The following is an 18,918-nucleotide window of genomic DNA, read 5'->3' as shown; positions in this document are numbered from 1 at the left end:
GTGGTTGAGTCTCCATTCTAGGAGGTATCTCAAAGACGCGTAGATGTGTCGCTCAGGGACGTGGTTTAGCGGTGGACTTGGCAGTGTTTGTTTCACGGTTGGACTCGCTACTGTTAAGGGTCTTTTCCAAGCTCCATGACTCTCTGATTGGATATGGGGCACCCTGCAAGGGCAGGGGAGTTTCTGGAGAGCCCGTGAGTGTGTTGAGAGGCAGAGGGGGAGTGGAGGTGGCAGGCAGGGGAGGTGGTGAGCCAGGGCCTTTGGGGTGTTGTTTTGGGGTGAGTGCTGAGGGGTGAGGCCATTTCTCTGCACAGTGCCTGACGGGCTGAAAGAGGATTTGGAGCTTGCGGAGGGGAGCTGGAGGTGAGCACGTGGCTGCAGAGGGGAGGCCCTGGTGGTGGTGGCTGCATGCCGAAGGGTGGATGAATGGCAAGGCCTGCCCCAAGTGAGCCGAGGTGAGTGTTTGTCAGGCCGTTTGTCAGGCGGGCAGTGGTTGTCGCTGAGGAAGATGAAGGGCGGCAGGAAGGAGTGCTTTGCGACTGGATTTACGCAAGAGCACGGGGCTTGACTGGTGGTAGCCACGAGTGCTGAGGGAGCTGTCTGATGTCCTTGGGAGGCCACTCTCCATTAGCTTGGAAAGGTCCTGGTGTGTGGGGGCAGTTCCTGAAGACTGGAAGAGAGCTCCTTGGCCTCCTCTCTTGAAGAAGATGAGGAAGGAAGATACAGGAAAGTAGAAGCTGGTGAGCCTGACCTCGTTTCTGGGGAACACGATGGAGGAAATCCTCCTGGGAAGCCCTGCCAGGACTAGGAAGGCCGAGAAGGTGCTGGGGAGTGGTCGGTGTGGATTTACGAAGGAGAAATCTTGCTTGACCAAACTCCATGTCTTTCGAGTGTAAGCAACCGGATGTTGGACTAGGGGAGAGCAGTGGCTGTTGTTGAGCTCTACTGGAATGAAGCCTTTGTCACTGTCTCCCATTCCACGCTCCTAGAGAAGCCGAGAAAGTATGGGTTGCATAAGTGGCCAGTGAGGTGGACTGCAAAGTGGCTGAAGGGCTGGGCCCAGAGGCTCGTGATCGGTGGCAGGCCAAGCGGCCATGGGCACAAGTGAAAAGCGATGGAATTGCATGGGCAAGGAAGGCAAAGCTTTTTCAAAGAGTGGAAGAGGTGGTGGAGTCTCCATCCTGGGAGATACTGAAAACCCGACTGGACATGGTCCCGGACAACCTGCTCTGGATTTCCCTGCTTGAGTAGAGCGGTCGAAGCACCCGCTCTTCAGATGTTCCTGCCTAACTAAAGGCTTCTGTGATTCTCTTTCCTGGCAGTACCGGAGAGTCATGCTGGGGAAGAGTTAGTCGAGTGTGTGCTGGCACAGGGAGACTTGGTCAGAGGTGTGCAAAGGGGAATGTTGTCATGTCAAAGCCTTTGTTTGATCCTGTGATGGGCTTGTGTCACGTTCTGGAATCCCCCCAGGTGCCAGCCTGCATTATTCATAGAATCCTAGAATGTCCTGAGTTGGAAGGGACCCACAAGGATCATTGAGTCCAGCTCCTGTCCCTGCATAGGGCAACCCCCGAAATCACACCATACCTCTGAGGGCATTGTCCAAATACTTCTTGGATGTTGTCAGGCTTGGCGCCATGACGACCTCACGGGGGAGCTTGTTCCTCTGCTCCACTTCCCTCTGGGTGAAGAACCTTTGCCTAATGCCCAACCCAAACCTCCCCTGCCAGATCTTCCTGCCGTTCCCTCGGGTCCTATCATTGGTCACCAGGGAGAAGAGATCAGCGCCTGCCCCTCCTCCTTCCCTCGTGAGGAAGCTGTAGACAGCGATGAGGTCTCCCATCAGTCTCCTCTCCTCCAGGCTGAACAGACCAAGTGACTTCAGCCACTCCTCATGCGGCTTCCCCTCTAAACCCTTCACCATCTTTGGGGCTCTCCTCTGGGCAATCTCTAGGAGCTTCGTATCCTTTTTGTACTGTGGGGCCCAAAACTGCACACAGCACTCGAGATGAGGCCGCACCAGTGCAGAGGAGAGCGGGACAATCACCTCCCTCAACCGGCTGGCAGTACAGTGCTTGATGCACCCCAGGACACGGTTGGCCCTCGTGGCTGCCAGGGCACACTGTTGGCTCGTGTTCAACTTGCCGTTGACCAGAACCCCCCGATCCCTCTCCGCGGGGCTGCTCTCCAGCCTCTCGTTCCCCAGTCTGTAGGTACACCCAGGGTTGCCCTGTCCCAGGTGCAAAATCTGGCACGTGCCCTTGTGAAACTTCATAGGGTTGGTGATTGCCCAGCTCTCTCGTTTGTCCAGATCCCTCTGCAGGGCCTCTCTGCCCTCGAGAGTGTCAACGGCTCCTCCCAGTTTTGTGTCATTGGCAAACTTTGATAGCAAACCTTCCAGTCCCGCATCCAAGTCATTTATGAAGATATTGAAGGGCACTGGCCCCACGATGGATCCCTGCGGAACCCCGCTAGTGACGGGTCGCCAGCCCGATGTAACCCCATTTCCTATAACCCTTTGAGCCCGACCCGTCAGCCAATTGCACACCCGTTGCATTATGTGTTAATCCAGCTGTATGCTGGACATTTTGTCCAGGAGGATACTGGGAGAGACAGTATGGAAGGCTTTACTGAAGTCCAAAAAGATTACATCGACTGGCTTCCCTTGGTCAGCTCGGTGGGAAACCTTGTCATAGAAGGAAATCAAGTTTGTCAAGCAGGACTTTCCCCTCGTGAAGCCGTGCTGGCTGGGACCAATGACTGCGTTGTCTTTCAGGTGTTTCTCAATAACTCCCAGAATGATCTTCTCCATGACTTTGCCAGGCCCAGAGGTGAGACTGACAGGCCTGTAGTTCCCAGGGTCATCCCCGTTGCCCTTCTTGAAGATTGGGTCAACATTTGCCAGCTTCCAGGATCCAGCTGGAGCAGCAAATCCCGCACAGGTTTGCACCTTTCCTGGTCGGTTCTCTTCATACTTGTGCCAAGAAGGTGTCATCCAGATGCTTTAGGAATCTTGTGGACCTGCTTGTACCAGCTGTGTGGTATTCCCAGTTGACATCTGGCAAGTTGAAGTCCCCCAGAAGGACAGGAGCAGACGACTTGGAAGCATCCCTTAGTTCCTTAAAGAAGAACTCATCCGTGTCATCATCCTGCTTGGGTGGCCTGTAGCAGACTCGCACAGCAACATCCGCTTTATTTGTCTGTCCCTGAATCCTTACCCAGAGGCTCTCAACGGTGCCATCGCCAGCTGCTAGATCCATGCATTCCAGCCCCTCCACTACATTCAACGTCACCCCGCCACCTCGCCTGCCCTGCCTATCCCTCCTGAAGAGCCTGTAGCCATCCAGCATGGCATACCAGTCCCAGGACTCATCCCACCAGGTTTCGCTTATGCCTATGGCATCGTATCTCCGGGACTGGGCCAAGGCCACTGCCTCGTCTTGCTTCTTCCTCAGGCTGCGTGCATTTGTGTAAGAACACTTCAAGTGTGCTTCATTGTGCCCGTTGCCTGGTGGAGCAGCCTGAGGAATCTCACTAGCACGCAGCTCCTCGACCTTTGGCGGGCAATCCCATTGCTCATCGCTGCCTCGGGAAGGTATTGTCCCTTTCCCCCTCCCAAACCAGTTTAAAGCTCTATCAATCAGCCCTGCTGGCTCCTGGGGAAAAACGCTTTTCCCTTTCTGAGAAAGGTGAATCCCATTGGATGTCAGTAGACCTGGGGATGAATAGGCCATCCCATGATCGAAGAATCCAAAGTTCTGCCGTGGCTTGTCTTCTCGAGGCATAAAGCGAGAGAGAGCTGGGAGTGTTTAGCCAGGAGACGATAATGCGCAGGGGGGCTGTCGTAAATGTGTCTAAATCCCTGATGGCAGGGAATGAAGTCGGGGGAGCCTGGTTCTTCTGAGTAGTGCTTCCTACCAGGACAAGAGGCCATGGGCACAAGTGACAAGAGATGGAACTCCACGGGCAAGGAAGGCCAGGCTTTTTCAGTGTGAGGGTGGTCAAAGGGCAGAAGAGGTGGGTGGAGGCTCCGTCCTGGGAGATACTGAAAACCCGACTGGCCGTGGTCCTGGACAACCTGCTCTAGCTGGCCCTGCTTGAGTAGGGGGGTTGAAGCACCTGCTCTCCAGATGTTCCTGCCCAACTAAATGCCTCTGTGATTCTCTTTCCTGGCAGTACCGGGGAGTCATGCTGGGGAAGAGTTAGTCGAGTGTGCGCTGGCACGGGGAGACTTGGTCGGAGGTGTGCAAAGGGGAATGTTGTCATGTCAAAGCCTTTGTTTGATGCAGTGATGGGCTTGTGTCACATTCTGGCAGCCCCCCAAGAGCCAGTCTGTGTGGCTAGTGGTAGTGGTGGTGACCTCTTCCTAGGAGAAATCTTCTTACCCTTTTGCACCCACCCTGATGGCAAGTCGAGGCATGGCTCTCTGCCAGGTGAAATTGGAAGAGCCTTGGGCAAAGACTGCAAGAGGTGGCGTCTCAGGCTGGGATGCAGGAGAATTTTACTGAGAGGAAAAAAGAGTGAAAAGGCAGGAGCAGCAAGTGGAAGGGAGCCGGTGTGAGGGCGAGCATCAGCCAAAGTCCCTTGCATGCACTAGATTTTGCAAGCGCACGGAGGTCTTGCTGCCCTGCGGTGGGAGCAGCACACTGGAGGTCCCCTGTGGTCTTTGGCTTGTGAGAAGGTACTTGCTTTATGCCTTGAGAAGAGGAGCCATGCTTGGTGAGGCCATGTGCCAGCAATGGCTGGGAGGTGCGTCCTCAATCCATGCTGTGGCTTCCAGGGAGTGGGTGGTTGTTGTCAGGGGTGGTGGTGAGGGCCCTTAGCAGGGGTAGCAGCCTCTTGCGCCGCTGAAGCAGCCCAGGCCTCCAAAGCCATAGCCGTAGCCGAGGCCAAAGCCCCCGGAGACGGGCACTCCCTGGGAGCTGAGGACGTTGCCCACGGCAGCCGATGCAGAGGATCCGACAGCGGTGTTCTGGGGGAAGGAGCTGAGGATGGGTCCTGGCAGGGTGACCACGACGGTGGAAGGCTGGATGACGACGCGGGAGTCCTCGCACTGCCTGACACAGGGCTCGTTGCAGCTGTTAGCCAGCGGGGTGGGTCCGCAGGGGCGGCAGCTGTCGTAGCAGGCCATGGGTGTGGTGTGGAGGGGCCCTGGAAGAGAGGGTGTTGAGCAGGCGGAGGGGCGTGGGGGTGCGAGGGGCGGTGTTGCAGGAGGGCGAGGGAGCGGGGAGGCCTGGTGTGGGGCTGTGGGGAGCGTGGGGGTGGGGAGGCGTCAGCGCTGCTGAGGCTGGGGTCAGAGCGTGGTGGAAGAGAGGGGCCAGGTGGGTCAGGAGAAGGAGGGGAAGGGGGTTGAGGCTCACCTTGTTGAGCGCGGAGGAGAAGGCGTGAGGAGAAGTGTGTGAGGGAGAGAGGCGCTGGGCTGGCTTTTATGCTGGTGTGCGAGGGGCGGGACAGCCTTTGCGCATGACAGCATTTTGCAGCAAGCAGCTGTTGCATGCCAGAGCCATGTAAGTAATGAGGTGGGGTGTGTTTTCCTTCCCGCAATTGTCCAATTTCATGTCCTCCTCTTGAGGCCGTGTCCATCTGACCCTGGCGGCAGCTTTGAAGTGAGAGTAGGTATTTGGGAGGTTTTGCATGGAAGGTGCGTGTCAGGGCATTTGGCAGACGCGGCCAAAGCCTAGGAGAGGTGGGGTGTCGTCAGTGAGGTCATCGCGTGGCACTGGTGTGGTGTGGTTTGCGGGTGCGTTGTGAAGAGGGGGCCCCATTTCCTCGCAGCCCTGGCAGGCTTGTCTGGGCTTTGGTGGTGTGCCGGGCGGACGGCGCTGCCCCTTGCATCGTGTTTTTTCCCTGCCTGCCTTGCTGCCAGGTTGCTAAGCCCGTTTCTAGGCCTGGCCTTTCTCTTTGGGTGTGCGCTGTGGGTGTCTGGTGCCCCTCTTGTTTGATTTTGTGGTTCTTGTGGAGGACAAGCTGACTGCGAGGCAGCCATGCACCCTTGTGGCAAACGAGGCCAAGATTCTCCAGGGCGACGTTAAGAAGAGCATTGCCATGAGGTCGGGGGAGGTGATCTTGCTCTCTTTTTAGCGCTGGTGAGGCCCCGTGTGGAGTCCTGTGTCCAGCTGAGGGCTCCCCAGTGGAAGAAGGACATGGCCTTAGTGGAGTGAGGGCCATGCAGGGCCACCAAGATGTTGAGGGGACTGGAGCATCCTTCCTATGAGGAGAAGCTGAGAGAGCTGGGAGGTTTTTCAGGCAGGAGGCAAGGCCGTGCATGGAAGATGACATCAATATTTGTAAATCCCGGATCGGAGGGAATGAGGCCCGTGGAGTCAGACTCCTCTCATGGGTGGCCATGACCAGGGCAAGGGTGGATGGAGAAAGCAGAGAAGACGTGCCATTTCCTTGGAAGGGAAGGCAAGGCTTTTTCAGCGTGAGGGTGGTCAAGCAGCAGAATCATTTGCGCTGAGATGTGTTGGAGTCTCCATCCTCGGAGATACTGAAAAGCCAACTGGCCATGGTCGTGGACAGCCTGCTCGAGCTGACCCTGCTTGAGGAGGTTGGGTTGGAGTAGCCGATCTCCAGAGGTTCCTTGCGCATTCACTGATTCTGTTTGCTGGGATGGGCAGAGAGCTGTGCTGCGCAAGAAAGTTGGTCAACGGGGAGTACAAGGAAGCCTTCATAATGCAAAGGGCAATGGTTAGCGACCTGCTACACCACTTAGCCACAGACAGGTGTATGGGAGCGAATGGGATCCACCCAAGGGTACCGAGGGAGCTGGTGGAAGGGCTCACCAAGCCACTTTCCATCATTTGTCATCAGTCCTGGCTAAGCGGGGAGGTCTCTGTTGACCGGAGGTTAGCAAATGTGGTGCCCATCATGAAGAAGGGCCAGAAAGAGGATCCGGGGAATTACAGGCATGTCAGACTGACCTTGGTACCAGGGAAGGTTATGGAGCAGGTCATTCTGAGTGCCTTCACTCGGCAGTTACAGGACAACCAGGTGATGAGGCCCAGCCAGCACGGGTTTATGAAAGGCAGGTCCTGCTTGACTATCCTGAACTACGATGAGAAGATGACGTGCTTAGTAGACGAGGGAGAGGCTTTGGATGTTTTTTACCTGGCCTTTAGTAAAGCCTTTGACACTGTTTCCCACAGCATTCTCCTGGAGAAACTGGCTGCTCGTGGCTCGGACGGGAGTACTCTTTGCTGGTTAAAAAACTGGCCGGATAGCTGGGCCCAAAGAGTGTGGTGAATGGAGATAAAGCCAGTTGGTGCTGGTGACAAGTGGTGTTCTCCAGGGCTGAGTGTTGAGGCCAGGTCTGTTTAATATCTTTATCAACGATCTGGACGAGACGAACAAGTGCACCCTCAGTAAGTTTGCAGATGAAGCCAAGCTGGGCGGGAGCGTTGATCTGGTGGAGGGAAGAAAGGGTCTACAGAGGGATCTGGAGAGGCTGGATCAATGGGCCGAGTGCAATTCTAGGAGATTTAACAAGGCTCAGTGCCAGGTCCTGCACTTGGGTCACAACAACGCCATGTAACGCTGCAGGCTTGGGGAAGAGTGGCTGGAAAGGTGCGTGAGGGAAAAGGAGCTGGGGGTGTTGCTTGATACCCGGTTGCTTATGAGCCGGCAGTGTGCCCAGGTGGCCAAGAAGGCCAATGGCATCGTGGCTTGTGTCAGAAATAGTGTGGCCAGCAGGACCAGGGAGGTGATCGTCCCCCTCAACTTGGCACTGGTGAGGCTGCACCTCGAATACAGTGTTGAGTGTTGGGCCCCTGACTACAAGAAAGACACTGAGGTGCTGGAGGGTGTCCAAAGAAGGGCAACGAAGCTGCTGGAGGGTCTGGAGCACAAGTCTGGTGAGGAGCGGATGAGGAAGCTGGGGTTTGTTAGGTTGGCTGAGGGGAGACCTTGTCGCTCTCTACAACGGCCTGAAAGGAGGCTGTAGCGAGGTGGGTGTCAGTCTCTTCTCCCAAGTAACAAGTGATGGGACAAGAGGAAATGAGCTCAAATTGTGCCAGGGGAGCTTTAGATGTGCCGGTCTATGTTGTTGTTGTTGCTGGGGGCCATGCTTGCTAAGAGAGGTCTTGCAGCCCCTTTCCACCCATCCCGCTGGCCTGTTGAGCCCTGGCTTTGTGCTGAGTGAGGTTGGAAGAGCGTTGGGAGAAGAAAGGAAGTGGAGGCATCTTCAGGCTGGGCTGCAGAAGCACTTTATTGAGAGGAAAAAGAGAGAAAAGGCAGGAGCAGCAAGTGGAAGGGAGCTGCTCTGAGGTGCAAGTAGGCTGACCATCAGCCGAGGTCCTTGGCTTGCAGTTGATTTTGCTGACCATCAGCCGAGGTCCTTTGCTTGCAGTTGATTTTGCCAGAGCAGCAATATCTTCCTTCCCTACGGTGACAGCAGCCCACCGGAGGCTCCTGGTGGTCTTTGGCTTGTGAGAACGTAGTTGCAGCAGAGAGTAGTGGACGTAGCAGAAGAGACAGTGCCAAGAAGGAAGAGGGAGAAGAGGAGGAGGTACACGGGCCATGTTTGCAGGCAGGCCAGGCTGGCCCTTTCCCTGCTCCTTGCTTGGGGCCTTGAGAGGAGGAGCCATGGACGGCAGGTCAGCCTGCCAGCAGCGGCCGGGAGGTGTGTCCTCAATCCATGCTGTGGCTTCCAGGGAGTGGGTGGTTGTTGTCAGGGGTGGTGGTGAGGGCCCTTAGCAGGGGTAGCAGCCTCTTGCGCCGCTGAAGCAGCCCAGGCCTCCAAAGCCGTAGCCAAGGCCAAAGCCCCCAGAGACAGGCACTCCCTGGGAGCTGAGGACGTTGCCCACGGCAGCCGATGCGGAGGATCCGACGGCGGTGTTCTGGGGGAAGGAGCTGAGGATGGGTCCTGGCAGGGTGACCAGCACGGCGGGAGGCTGGATGACGACGCGGGAGTCCTCGCACTGCCTGACACAGGGCTCGTTGCAGCTGTTAGCCAGCGGGGTGGGTCCGCAGGGGCGGCAGAGGTCGTAGCAGGCCATGGGTGTGGTGTGGAGGGGCCCTGGAAGAGAGGGTGTTGAGCAGGCGGAGGGGCGTGGGGGTGCGAGGGGCGGTGTTGCAGGAGGGCGAGGGAGCGGGGAGGCCTGGTGTGGGGCTGTGGGGAGCGTGGGGGTGGGGAGGCGTCAGCGCTGCTGAGGCTGGGGTCAGAGCGTGGTGGAAGAGAGGGGCCAGGTGGGTCAGGAGAAGGAGGGGAAGGGGGTTGAGGCTCACCTTGTTGAGCGCGGAGGAGAAGGCGTGAGGAGAAGTGTGTGAGGGAGAGAGGCGCTGGGCTGGCTTTTATGCTGGTGTGCGAGGGGCGGGACAGCCTTTGCGCATGACAGCATTTTGCAGCAAGCAGCTGTTGCATGCCACAGCCATGTAAGTAATGAGGTGGGGTGTGTTTTCCTTCCCGCAACGCTGCCTTTTCATGTCCTCCTCTTGAGGCCGTGTCCATCTGACCCTGGCGGCAGCTTTTAAGTGAGAGTATTAGAGGCCAAAGGCTTGGTGTTGATGGTGCGTGTCAGGAGACTGGAATAAAGCATAGTAGATGTCAAGTGTTGTCGCTGAGGTCATCGCGTGGCACTGGTGTGGTGTGGTTTGCGGGTGCGTCATGAGGAGGGGGCCCCATTTCCTTGCAACCCTGGCAGGCTGGTCTGGGCTTTGGTGGTGTGCTGGGAGTGAGGAGCTGCCCCTTTCATCATGTTCCATCCATCCTTGCCTTACCACTGGGTCCCTAAGCCCATTTTTAGGCCTGGCCTTTCCCGTTGGCTGTGCTCTGTGGTTGGGTTGTTTTCCCTCTTGCTTGTAAGGTTGTAGGAGGGAGAAAGGAGGCTGCCTGTTTGGGTCTGTGCCCCCTTGGTGCCGTCCCTGGGCGTGGCATTGAAAGCAGGCAGAGGAGGGCCACCTATGAGAGCAGGCCGTTGTGCTGGCAGGCCTGGTTCAGAGTTCGCAAGCCCTGTGATGTGGGGAGCTCCCCTTAGCTGTGGCCAGCATGTTTGCAGGCTGGGCTCTGGGGTGAAGCAATGCTTGGGCTGTGGCTTGATGCATCCAATGAAGAGCAAGGGAGCTGGTGAAGGATCTAGAGAAGAAGACTTCTGAGGAGCAGTTGAGGGTCCTGGGGGTGTTTAGTTTGCAGAAAAAGAAGGCTGAGGGGAGACCTTCTTGCTGTCTACAATCACCTGAGAGGAGGATGTAACGAGGTGTGTGTCGGCCTGTCATCCCTCGTAACAAGTGATAGGAGAAGAGGAAAGGGCCTCAAGATGTGCCAGGGGAGGTTTGGATTGGGTATTAGGAACAATTTCTTCATGAGAAGTGTTATCAAGCACAGGACCAGGCTGCCCAGGGAAGAGTCCCCATCCTGGGAGGTATCTAAAAGACGTGTAGATGTGTCAATCAGGGACATGGTTTAGCAGTGGACATGGCAGTGTTTGTTTCACGGTTGGACTCGCTACTGTTAAGGGTCTTTTCCAAGCTCCATGACTCTCTGATTGGATATGGGGCACCCTGCAAGGGCAGGGGAGTTTCTGGAGAGCCCGTGAGTGTGTTGAGAGGCAGAGGGGGAGTGGAGGTGGCAGGCAGGGGAGGTGGTGAGCCAGGGCCTTTGGGGTGTTGTTTTGGGGTGAGTGCTGAGGGGTGAGGCCATTTCTCTGCACAGTGCCTGACGGGCTGAAAGAGGATTTGGAGCTTGCGGAGGGGAGCTGGAGGTGAGCACGTGGCTGCAGAGGGGAGGCCCTGGTGGTGGTGGCTGCATGCCGAAGGGTGGATGAATGGCAAGGCCTGCCCCAAGTGAGCCGAGGTGAGTGTTTGTCAGGCCGTTTGTCAGGCGGGCAGTGGTTGTCGCTGAGGAAGATGAAGGGCGGCAGGAAGGAGTGCTTTGCGACTGGATTTACGCAAGAGCACGGGGCTTGACTGGTGGTAGCCACGAGTGCTGAGGGAGCTGTCTGATGTCCTTGGGAGGCCACTCTCCATTAGCTTGGAAAGGTCCTGGTGTGTGGGGGCAGTTCCTGAAGACTGGAAGAGAGCTCCTTGGCCTCCTCTCTTGAAGAAGATGAGGAAGGAAGATACAGGAAAGTAGAAGCTGGTGAGCCTGACCTCGTTTCTGGGGAACACGATGGAGGAAATCCTCCTGGGAAGCCCTGCCAGGACTAGGAAGGCCGAGAAGGTGCTGGGGAGTGGTCGGTGTGGATTTACGAAGGAGAAATCTTGCTTGACCAAACTCCATGTCTTTCGAGTGTAAGCAACCGGATGTTGGACTAGGGGAGAGCAGTGGCTGTTGTTGAGCTCTACTGGAATGAAGCCTTTGTCACTGTCTCCCATTCCACGCTCCTAGAGAAGCCGAGAAAGTATGGGTTGCATAAGTGGCCAGTGAGGTGGACTGCAAAGTGGCTGAAGGGCTGGGCCCAGAGGCTCGTGATCGGTGGCAGGCCAAGCGGCCATGGGCACAAGTGAAAAGCGATGGAATTGCATGGGCAAGGAAGGCAAAGCTTTTTCAAAGAGTGGAAGAGGTGGTGGAGTCTCCATCCTGGGAGATACTGAAAACCCGACTGGACATGGTCCCGGACAACCTGCTCTGGATTTCCCTGCTTGAGTAGAGCGGTCGAAGCACCCGCTCTTCAGATGTTCCTGCCTAACTAAAGGCTTCTGTGATTCTCTTTCCTGGCAGTACCGGAGAGTCATGCTGGGGAAGAGTTAGTCGAGTGTGTGCTGGCACAGGGAGACTTGGTCAGAGGTGTGCAAAGGGGAATGTTGTCATGTCAAAGCCTTTGTTTGATCCTGTGATGGGCTTGTGTCACGTTCTGGAATCCCCCCAGGTGCCAGCCTGCATTATTCATAGAATCCTAGAATGTCCTGAGTTGGAAGGGACCCACAAGGATCATTGAGTCCAGCTCCTGTCCCTGCATAGGGCAACCCCCGAAATCACACCATACCTCTGAGGGCATTGTCCAAATACTTCTTGGATGTTGTCAGGCTTGGCGCCATGACGACCTCACGGGGGAGCTTGTTCCTCTGCTCCACTCCCCTCTGGGTGAAGAACCTTTGCCTAATGCCCAACCCAAACCTCCCCTGCCAGATCTTCCTGCCGTTCCCTCGGGTCCTATCATTGGTCACCAGGGAGAAGAGATCAGCGCCTGCCCCTCCTCCTTCCCTCGTGAGGAAGCTGTAGACAGCGATGAGGTCTCCCATCAGTCTCCTCTCCTCCAGGCTGAACAGACCAAGTGACTTCAGCCACTCCTCATGCGGCTTCCCCTCTAAACCCTTCACCATCTTTGGGGCTCTCCTCTGGGCAATCTCTAGGAGCTTCGTATCCTTTTTGTACTGTGGGGCCCAAAACTGCACACAGCACTCGAGATGAGGCCGCACCAGTGCAGAGGAGAGCGGGACAATCACCTCCCTCAACCGGCTGGCAGTACAGTGCTTGATGCACCCCAGGACACGGTTGGCCCTCGTGGCTGCCAGGGCACACTGTTGGCTCGTGTTCAACTTGCCGTTGACCAGAACCCCCCGATCCCTCTCCGCGGGGCTGCTCTCCAGCCTCTCGTTCCCCAGTCTGTAGGTACACCCAGGGTTGCCCTGTCCCAGGTGCAAAATCTGGCACGTGCCCTTGTGAAACTTCATAGGGTTGGTGATTGCCCAGCTCTCTCGTTTGTCCAGATCCCTCTGCAGGGCCTCTCTGCCCTCGAGAGTGTCAACGGCTCCTCCCAGTTTTGTGTCATTGGCAAACTTTGATAGCAAACCTTCCAGTCCCGCATCCAAGTCATTTATGAAGATATTGAAGGGCACTGGCCCCACGATGGATCCCTGCGGAACCCCGCTAGTGACGGGTCGCCAGCCCGATGTAACCCCATTTCCTATAACCCTTTGAGCCCGACCCGTCAGCCAATTGCACACCCGTTGCATTATGTGTTAATCCAGCTGTATGCTGGACATTTTGTCCAGGAGGATACTGGGAGAGACAGTATGGAAGGCTTTACTGAAGTCCAAAAAGATTACATCGACTGGCTTCCCTTGGTCAGCTCGGTGGGAAACCTTGTCATAGAAGGAAATCAAGTTTGTCAAGCAGGACTTTCCCCTCGTGAAGCCGTGCTGGCTGGGACCAATGACTGCGTTGTCTTTCAGGTGTTTCTCAATAACTCCCAGAATGATCTTCTCCATGACTTTGCCAGGCCCAGAGGTGAGACTGACAGGCCTGTAGTTCCCAGGGTCATCCCCGTTGCCCTTCTTGAAGATTGGGTCAACATTTGCCAGCTTCCAGGATCCAGCTGGAGCAGCAAATCCCGCACAGGTTTGCACCTTTCCTGGTCGCTTCTCTTCATACTTGTGCCAAGAAGGTGTCATCCAGATGCTTTAGGAATCTTGTGGACCTGCTTGTACCAGCTGTGTGGTATTCCCAGTTGACATCTGGCAAGTTGAAGTCCCCCAGAAGGACAGGAGCAGACGACTTGGAAGCATCCCTTAGTTCCTTAAAGAAGAACTCATCCGTGTCATCATCCTGCTTGGGTGGCCTGTAGCAGACTCGCACAGCAACATCCGCTTTATTTGTCTGTCCCTGAATCCTTACCCAGAGGCTCTCAACGGTGCCATCGCCAGCTGCTAGATCCATGCATTCCAGCCCCTCCACTACATTCAACGTCACCCCGCCACCTCGCCTGCCCTGCCTATCCCTCCTGAAGAGCCTGTAGCCATCCAGCATGGCATACCAGTCCCAGGACTCATCCCACCAGGTTTCGCTTATGCCTATGGCATCGTATCTCCGGGACTGGGCCAAGGCCACTGCCTCGTCTTGCTTCTTCCTCAGGCTGCGTGCATTTGTGTAAGAACACTTCAAGTGTGCTTCATTGTGCCCGTTGCCTGGTGGAGCAGCCTGAGGAATCTCACTAGCACGCAGCTCCTCGACCTTTGGCGGGCAATCCCATTGCTCATCGCTGCCTCGGGAAGGTATTGTCCCTTTCCCCCTCCCAAACCAGTTTAAAGCTCTATCAATCAGCCCTGCTGGCTCCTGGGGAAAAACGCTTTTCCCTTTCTGAGAAAGGTGAATCCCATTGGATGTCAGTAGACCTGGGGATGAATAGGCCATCCCATGATCGAAGAATCCAAAGTTCTGCCGTGGCTTGTCTTCTCGAGGCATAAAGCGAGAGAGAGCTGGGAGTGTTTAGCCAGGAGACGATAATGCGCAGGGGGGCTGTCGTAAATGTGTCTAAATCCCTGATGGCAGGGAATGAAGTCGGGGGAGCCTGGTTCTTCTGAGTAGTGCTTCCTACCAGGACAAGAGGCCATGGGCACAAGTGACAAGAGATGGAACTCCACGGGCAAGGAAGGCCAGGCTTTTTCAGTGTGAGGGTGGTCAAAGGGCAGAAGAGGTGGGTGGAGGCTCCGTCCTGGGAGATACTGAAAACCCGACTGGCCGTGGTCCTGGACAACCTGCTCTAGCTGGCCCTGCTTGAGTAGGGGGGTTGAAGCACCTGCTCTCCAGATGTTCCTGCCCAACTAAATGCCTCTGTGATTCTCTTTCCTGGCAGTACCGGGGAGTCATGCTGGGGAAGAGTTAGTCGAGTGTGCGCTGGCACGGGGAGACTTGGTCGGAGGTGTGCAAAGGGGAATGTTGTCATGTCAAAGCCTTTGTTTGATGCAGTGATGGGCTTGTGTCACATTCTGGCAGCCCCCCAAGAGCCAGTCTGTGTGGCTAGTGGTAGTGGTGGTGACCTCTTCCTAGGAGAAATCTTCTTACCCTTTTGCACCCACCCTGATGGCAAGTCGAGGCATGGCTCTCTGCCAGGTGAAATTGGAAGAGCCTTGGGCAAAGACTGCAAGAGGTGGCGTCTCAGGCTGGGATGCAGGAGAATTTTACTGAGAGGAAAAAAGAGTGAAAAGGCAGGAGCAGCAAGTGGAAGGGAGCCGGTGTGAGGGCGAGCATCAGCCAAAGTCCCTTGCATGCACTAGATTTTGCAAGCGCACGGAGGTCTTGCTGCCCTGCGGTGGGAGCAGCACACTGGAGGTCCCCTGTGGTCTTTGGCTTGTGAGAAGGTACTTGCTTTATGCCTTGAGAGGAGGAGCCATGCTTGGTGAGTCCACGTGCCAGCACTGGCCTGGAGGTGCATCCTCAATCCATGCCGTGGCTTCCAGGGAGTGGGTGGTTGTTGTCAGGGGTGGTGGTGAGGGCCCTTAGCAGGGGTAGCAGCCTCTTGCGCCGCTGTAGCAGCCCAGGCTTCCAAAGCCAGAGCCGTAGCCGAGGCCAAAGCCCCCAGAGACGGGCACTCCCTGGGAGCTGAGGACGTTGCCCACGGCAGCCGATGCGGAGGATCCGACGGCGGTGCTCTGGGGGAAGGAGCTGAGGATGGGTCCTGGCAGGGTGACCACGACGGTGGAAGGCTGGATGACGACGCGGGAGTCCTCGCACTGCCTGACACAGGGCTCGTTGCAGCTGTTAGCCAGCGGGGTGGGTCCGCAGGGGCGGCAGCTGTTGTAGCAGGCCATGGGTGTGGTGTGGAGGGGCCCTGGAAGAGAGGGTGTTGAGCAGGCGGAGGGGCGTGGGGGTGCGAGGGGCGGTGTTGCAGGAGGGCGAGGGAGCGGGGAGGCCTGGTGTGGGGCAGTGGGGAGCGTGGGGGTGGGGAGGCGTCAGCGCTGCTGAGGCTGGGGTCAGAGCGTGGTGGAAGAGAGGGGCCAGGTGGGTCAGGAGAAGGAGGGGAAGGGGGTTGAGGCTCACCTTGTTGAGTGCGGAGGAGAAGGTGTGAGGAGAAGCATGTGAGGGAGAGAGGCGCTGAGCCGGCTTTTATGGTGGTGTGCGAGGGGCGGGACAGCCTTTGCGCATGACAGCATTTTGCAGCAAGCAGCTGTTGCATGTCAGAGCCATGTAAGTAATGAGGTGGGGTGTGTTTTCCTTCCCGCAACGCTGCCTTTTCATGTCCTCCTCTTGAGGCCGTGTCCATCTGACCCTGGCGGCAACTTTGAACTGTGAGTATTAGAGGCCAAAGGCTTGGTGTTGATGGTGCGTGTCAGGACGGGCAGAGGACGCGACCAAAGCCTAGGAGAGGTGGGGTGTCGTCAGTGAGGTCATCGCGTGGCACTGGTGTGGTGTGGTTTGCGGGTGCGTTGTGAAGAGGGGGCCCCATTTCCTCGCAGCCCTGGCAGGCTGGTCTGGGCTTTGGAGGTGTGCCGGGCGTACGGCGCTGCGCCTTGCATCGTGTTTTGTCCCTGCCCGCTGTGCTGCCACGTTGCTAAGCCCATTTTTAGGCCTGGCCTTTCCTGTTGGGTGTGCTCTGTGAGTGTCTGGTGCCCCTCTTGTTTGACTTTGTGGTTCTTGTGGAGGACAAGCTGACTGCGAGGCAGCCATGCACCCTTGTGGCAAACGAGGCCAAGGTTCTCCAGGGCGGCATTAAGAAGAGCATTGCCATGAGGTCGGGGGAGGTGATCTTGCTCTCTTTTTAGCGCTGGTGAGGCCCCGTGTGGAGTCCTGTGTCCAGCTGAGGGCTCCCCAGTGGAAGAAGGACATGACCTTGGTGGAGTGAGGGCCATGCAGGGCCACCAAGATGTTGAGGGGACTGGAGCATCCTTCCTATGAGGAGAAGCTGAGAGAGCTGGGAGGTTTTTCAGGCAGGAGGCAAGGCCGTGCGTGGAAGATGTCATCAATAAAAGCAGAGAAGACGAGCCATTTCCTTGGAAGAGCAGGCAAGGCTTTTTCATCATGAGGGTGGTCAAGTAGTGGAACCAGTTGTGCAGAGAGGTGTTGGAGTCTCCATCCTTGGAGATACTGAAAAGCCAACTGGCCATGGTCGTGGACAGCCTGCTCGAGCTGACCCTGCTTGAGCAAGTTGGGTTGAACAGATCCTCTTAGAAGCTACGCTTAAGGCACATGGAGGACAGGGAGGTGATTCAAAACAGCCAGCACGGCTTCACCAAGGCAAGTCCTGCCTGACCAACCTAGTGGCTTTCTGTGATGGAGTTACTACATCAGTGGACGAGGGAAGAGCTACGGATGTCATCTCTCTGGACTTCTGTAAGGCCTTTGACACGGTCCCCCCCAATATCCTTCTCTCTAAATCGGAAGGATATGGATTTGATGGGTGGACTGTTTGGTGGATAAGGAATTGGCTGGATGATCGCATCCAGAGGGTAGTGGTCAATGGCTCGATGTCCAGATGGAGACCAGTGACAAGTGGTGTCCCTCAGGGGTCCATTCTGGGGCCAGTGCTGTTCAATATCTTCATCAATGACATAGCAGGATCGAGTGCACCCGCAGCAAGTTTGCAGACGACACCAAGTTGGGTGGAAGTGTTGATCTGCTGCAGGGCAGAAAGGCTCTACAGAGGGATCTGCACAGGCTGGCTTGATGGGCCGAGGCCAATGGTATGAGGTTCAACAAGGCTGATTGCCGGGTCCTGCACTTGGGTCACAACAACCCCATGCAGGGCCAATAGTGATAGGACAAGGGGGAATGGTTTTAAACTAAAAGAGGGGAGATTCAGACTAGATATCAGGAAGAAATGTTTGACAATGAGGGTAGTGAAACACTGGAACGGGTTGCCCAGAGATGCCCCATCCTTGGAAACATTCAAGGCCAGGCTGGATGGGGCTCTGAGCAACCTGATCTGGTTGTAGATGTCCCTGCCAATTGCAAGGGGGCTGGACTGGATGACCTTTAGAGGTCCTTTCCATCCCAAAGCATTCTATGATTCTAAATGGCTGCACCCCTCAGCACTCACCCCAAAGGAAGACCCCAAAGGCCCTGATCTAGTCGATCTCCGGAGGTTCCTTGCACGCTCACTGCTTCTGTTTGCTGGGATTCTGCTTGCTGTGATGGGCAGAGAGCTGTGCTGCGCAAGAAAGTTGGTCAACGGGGAGTACAAGGAAGCCCTCATAATGCAAGGGGCAATGGTTAGCGACCTGCTACACCACTTAGCCACACACAAGTCTATGGGAGCAAATGGGATCCACCCAAGGGTACCGAGGGCGCTGGCGGAAGGGCTCACCAAGCCACTTTCCATCATTTGTCATCAGTCCTGGCTAAGCGGGGAGGTCTCTGTTGACCGGAGGTTAGCAAATGTGGTGCCCATCATGAAGAAGGGCCAGAAAGAGGATCCGGGGAATTACAGGCATGTCAGACTGACCTTGGTACCAGGGAAGGTTATGGAGCAGGTCATTCTGAGTGCCTTCACTCGGCAGTTACAGGACAACCAGGTGATGAGGCCCAGCCAGCACGGGTTTATGAAAGGCAGGTCCTGCTTGACTATCCTGAACTACGATGAGAAGATGACGTGCTTAGTAGACGAGGGAGAGGCTTTGGATGTTTTTTACCTGGCCTTTAGTAAAGCCTTTGACACTGTTTCCCACAGCATTCTCCTGGAGAAACTGGCTGCTCGTGGCTCAGACGGGAGTACTCTTTGCTGGTTAAAAAACTGGTCGGATAGCTGGGCCCAAAGAGTGTGGTGAATGGAGATAAAGCCAGTTGGTGGCTGGTGACAAGTGGTGTTCTCCAGGGCTGAGTGTTGAGGCCAGGTCTGTTTAATATCTTTATCAACGATCTGGACGAGACGAACAAGTGCACCCTCAGTAAGTTTGCAGATGAAGCCAAGCTGGGCGGGAGCGTTGATCTGGTGGAGGGAAGAAAGGGTCTACAGAGGGATCTGGAGAGGCTGGATCAATGGGCCGAGTGCAATTCTAGGAGATTTAACAAGGCTCAGTGCCAGGTCCTGCACTTGGGTCACAACAACGCCATGTAACGCTGCAGGCTTGGGGAAGAGGGGCTGGAAAGGTGCGCGAGGGAAAAGGAGCTGGGGGTGTTGCTTGATACCCGGTTGCTTATGAGCCGGCAGTGTGCCCAGGTGGCCAAGAAGGCCAATGGCATCGTGGCTTGTGTCAGAAATAGTGTGGCCAGCAGGACCAGGGAGGTGATCGTCCCCCTCAACTTGGCACTGGTGAGGCCGCACCTCG

General features: G+C 56.3%; 3 protein-coding genes across 3 annotated transcripts; all 3 read right to left on the bottom strand.

Annotated features, from left to right (window-relative positions):
- Positions 1-4,819: 4,819 nt before the first annotated feature.
- Positions 4,820-5,131, bottom strand: LOC309595190 (feather keratin-like; the record flags this gene model as incomplete). The annotated part of the gene is made up of 1 exon (XM_082321819.1): positions 4,820-5,131. The coding sequence occupies one exon, from the start codon at positions 5,129-5,131 to the stop codon at positions 4,820-4,822; it is 312 nt and encodes a 103-aa protein (XP_082177945.1).
- A 3,559-nt stretch (positions 5,132-8,690) lies between these two features.
- Positions 8,691-8,996, bottom strand: LOC309590110 (feather keratin-like; the record flags this gene model as incomplete). The annotated part of the gene is made up of 1 exon (XM_082311075.1): positions 8,691-8,996. One exon carries the CDS (start codon positions 8,994-8,996, stop codon positions 8,691-8,693), a length of 306 nt encoding a protein of 101 aa, XP_082167201.1.
- A 6,157-nt stretch (positions 8,997-15,153) lies between these two features.
- LOC309597546 (feather keratin-like) lies at positions 15,154-15,465 on the bottom strand (the record flags this gene model as incomplete). The annotated part of the gene is made up of 1 exon (XM_082327068.1): positions 15,154-15,465. One exon carries the CDS (start codon positions 15,463-15,465, stop codon positions 15,154-15,156), a length of 312 nt encoding a protein of 103 aa, XP_082183194.1.
- Positions 15,466-18,918: the final 3,453 nt, after the last annotated feature.

The sequence above is a fragment of the Platalea leucorodia genome (genome assembly GCF_965183815.1).
Source record: "Platalea leucorodia genome assembly, chromosome: 1".
NCBI lineage: Eukaryota > Metazoa > Chordata > Aves > Pelecaniformes > Threskiornithidae > Platalea > Platalea leucorodia.
Note: the sequence above shows the minus strand (reverse complement) of the source record. Positions and strands in the feature narration are given on the sequence as shown.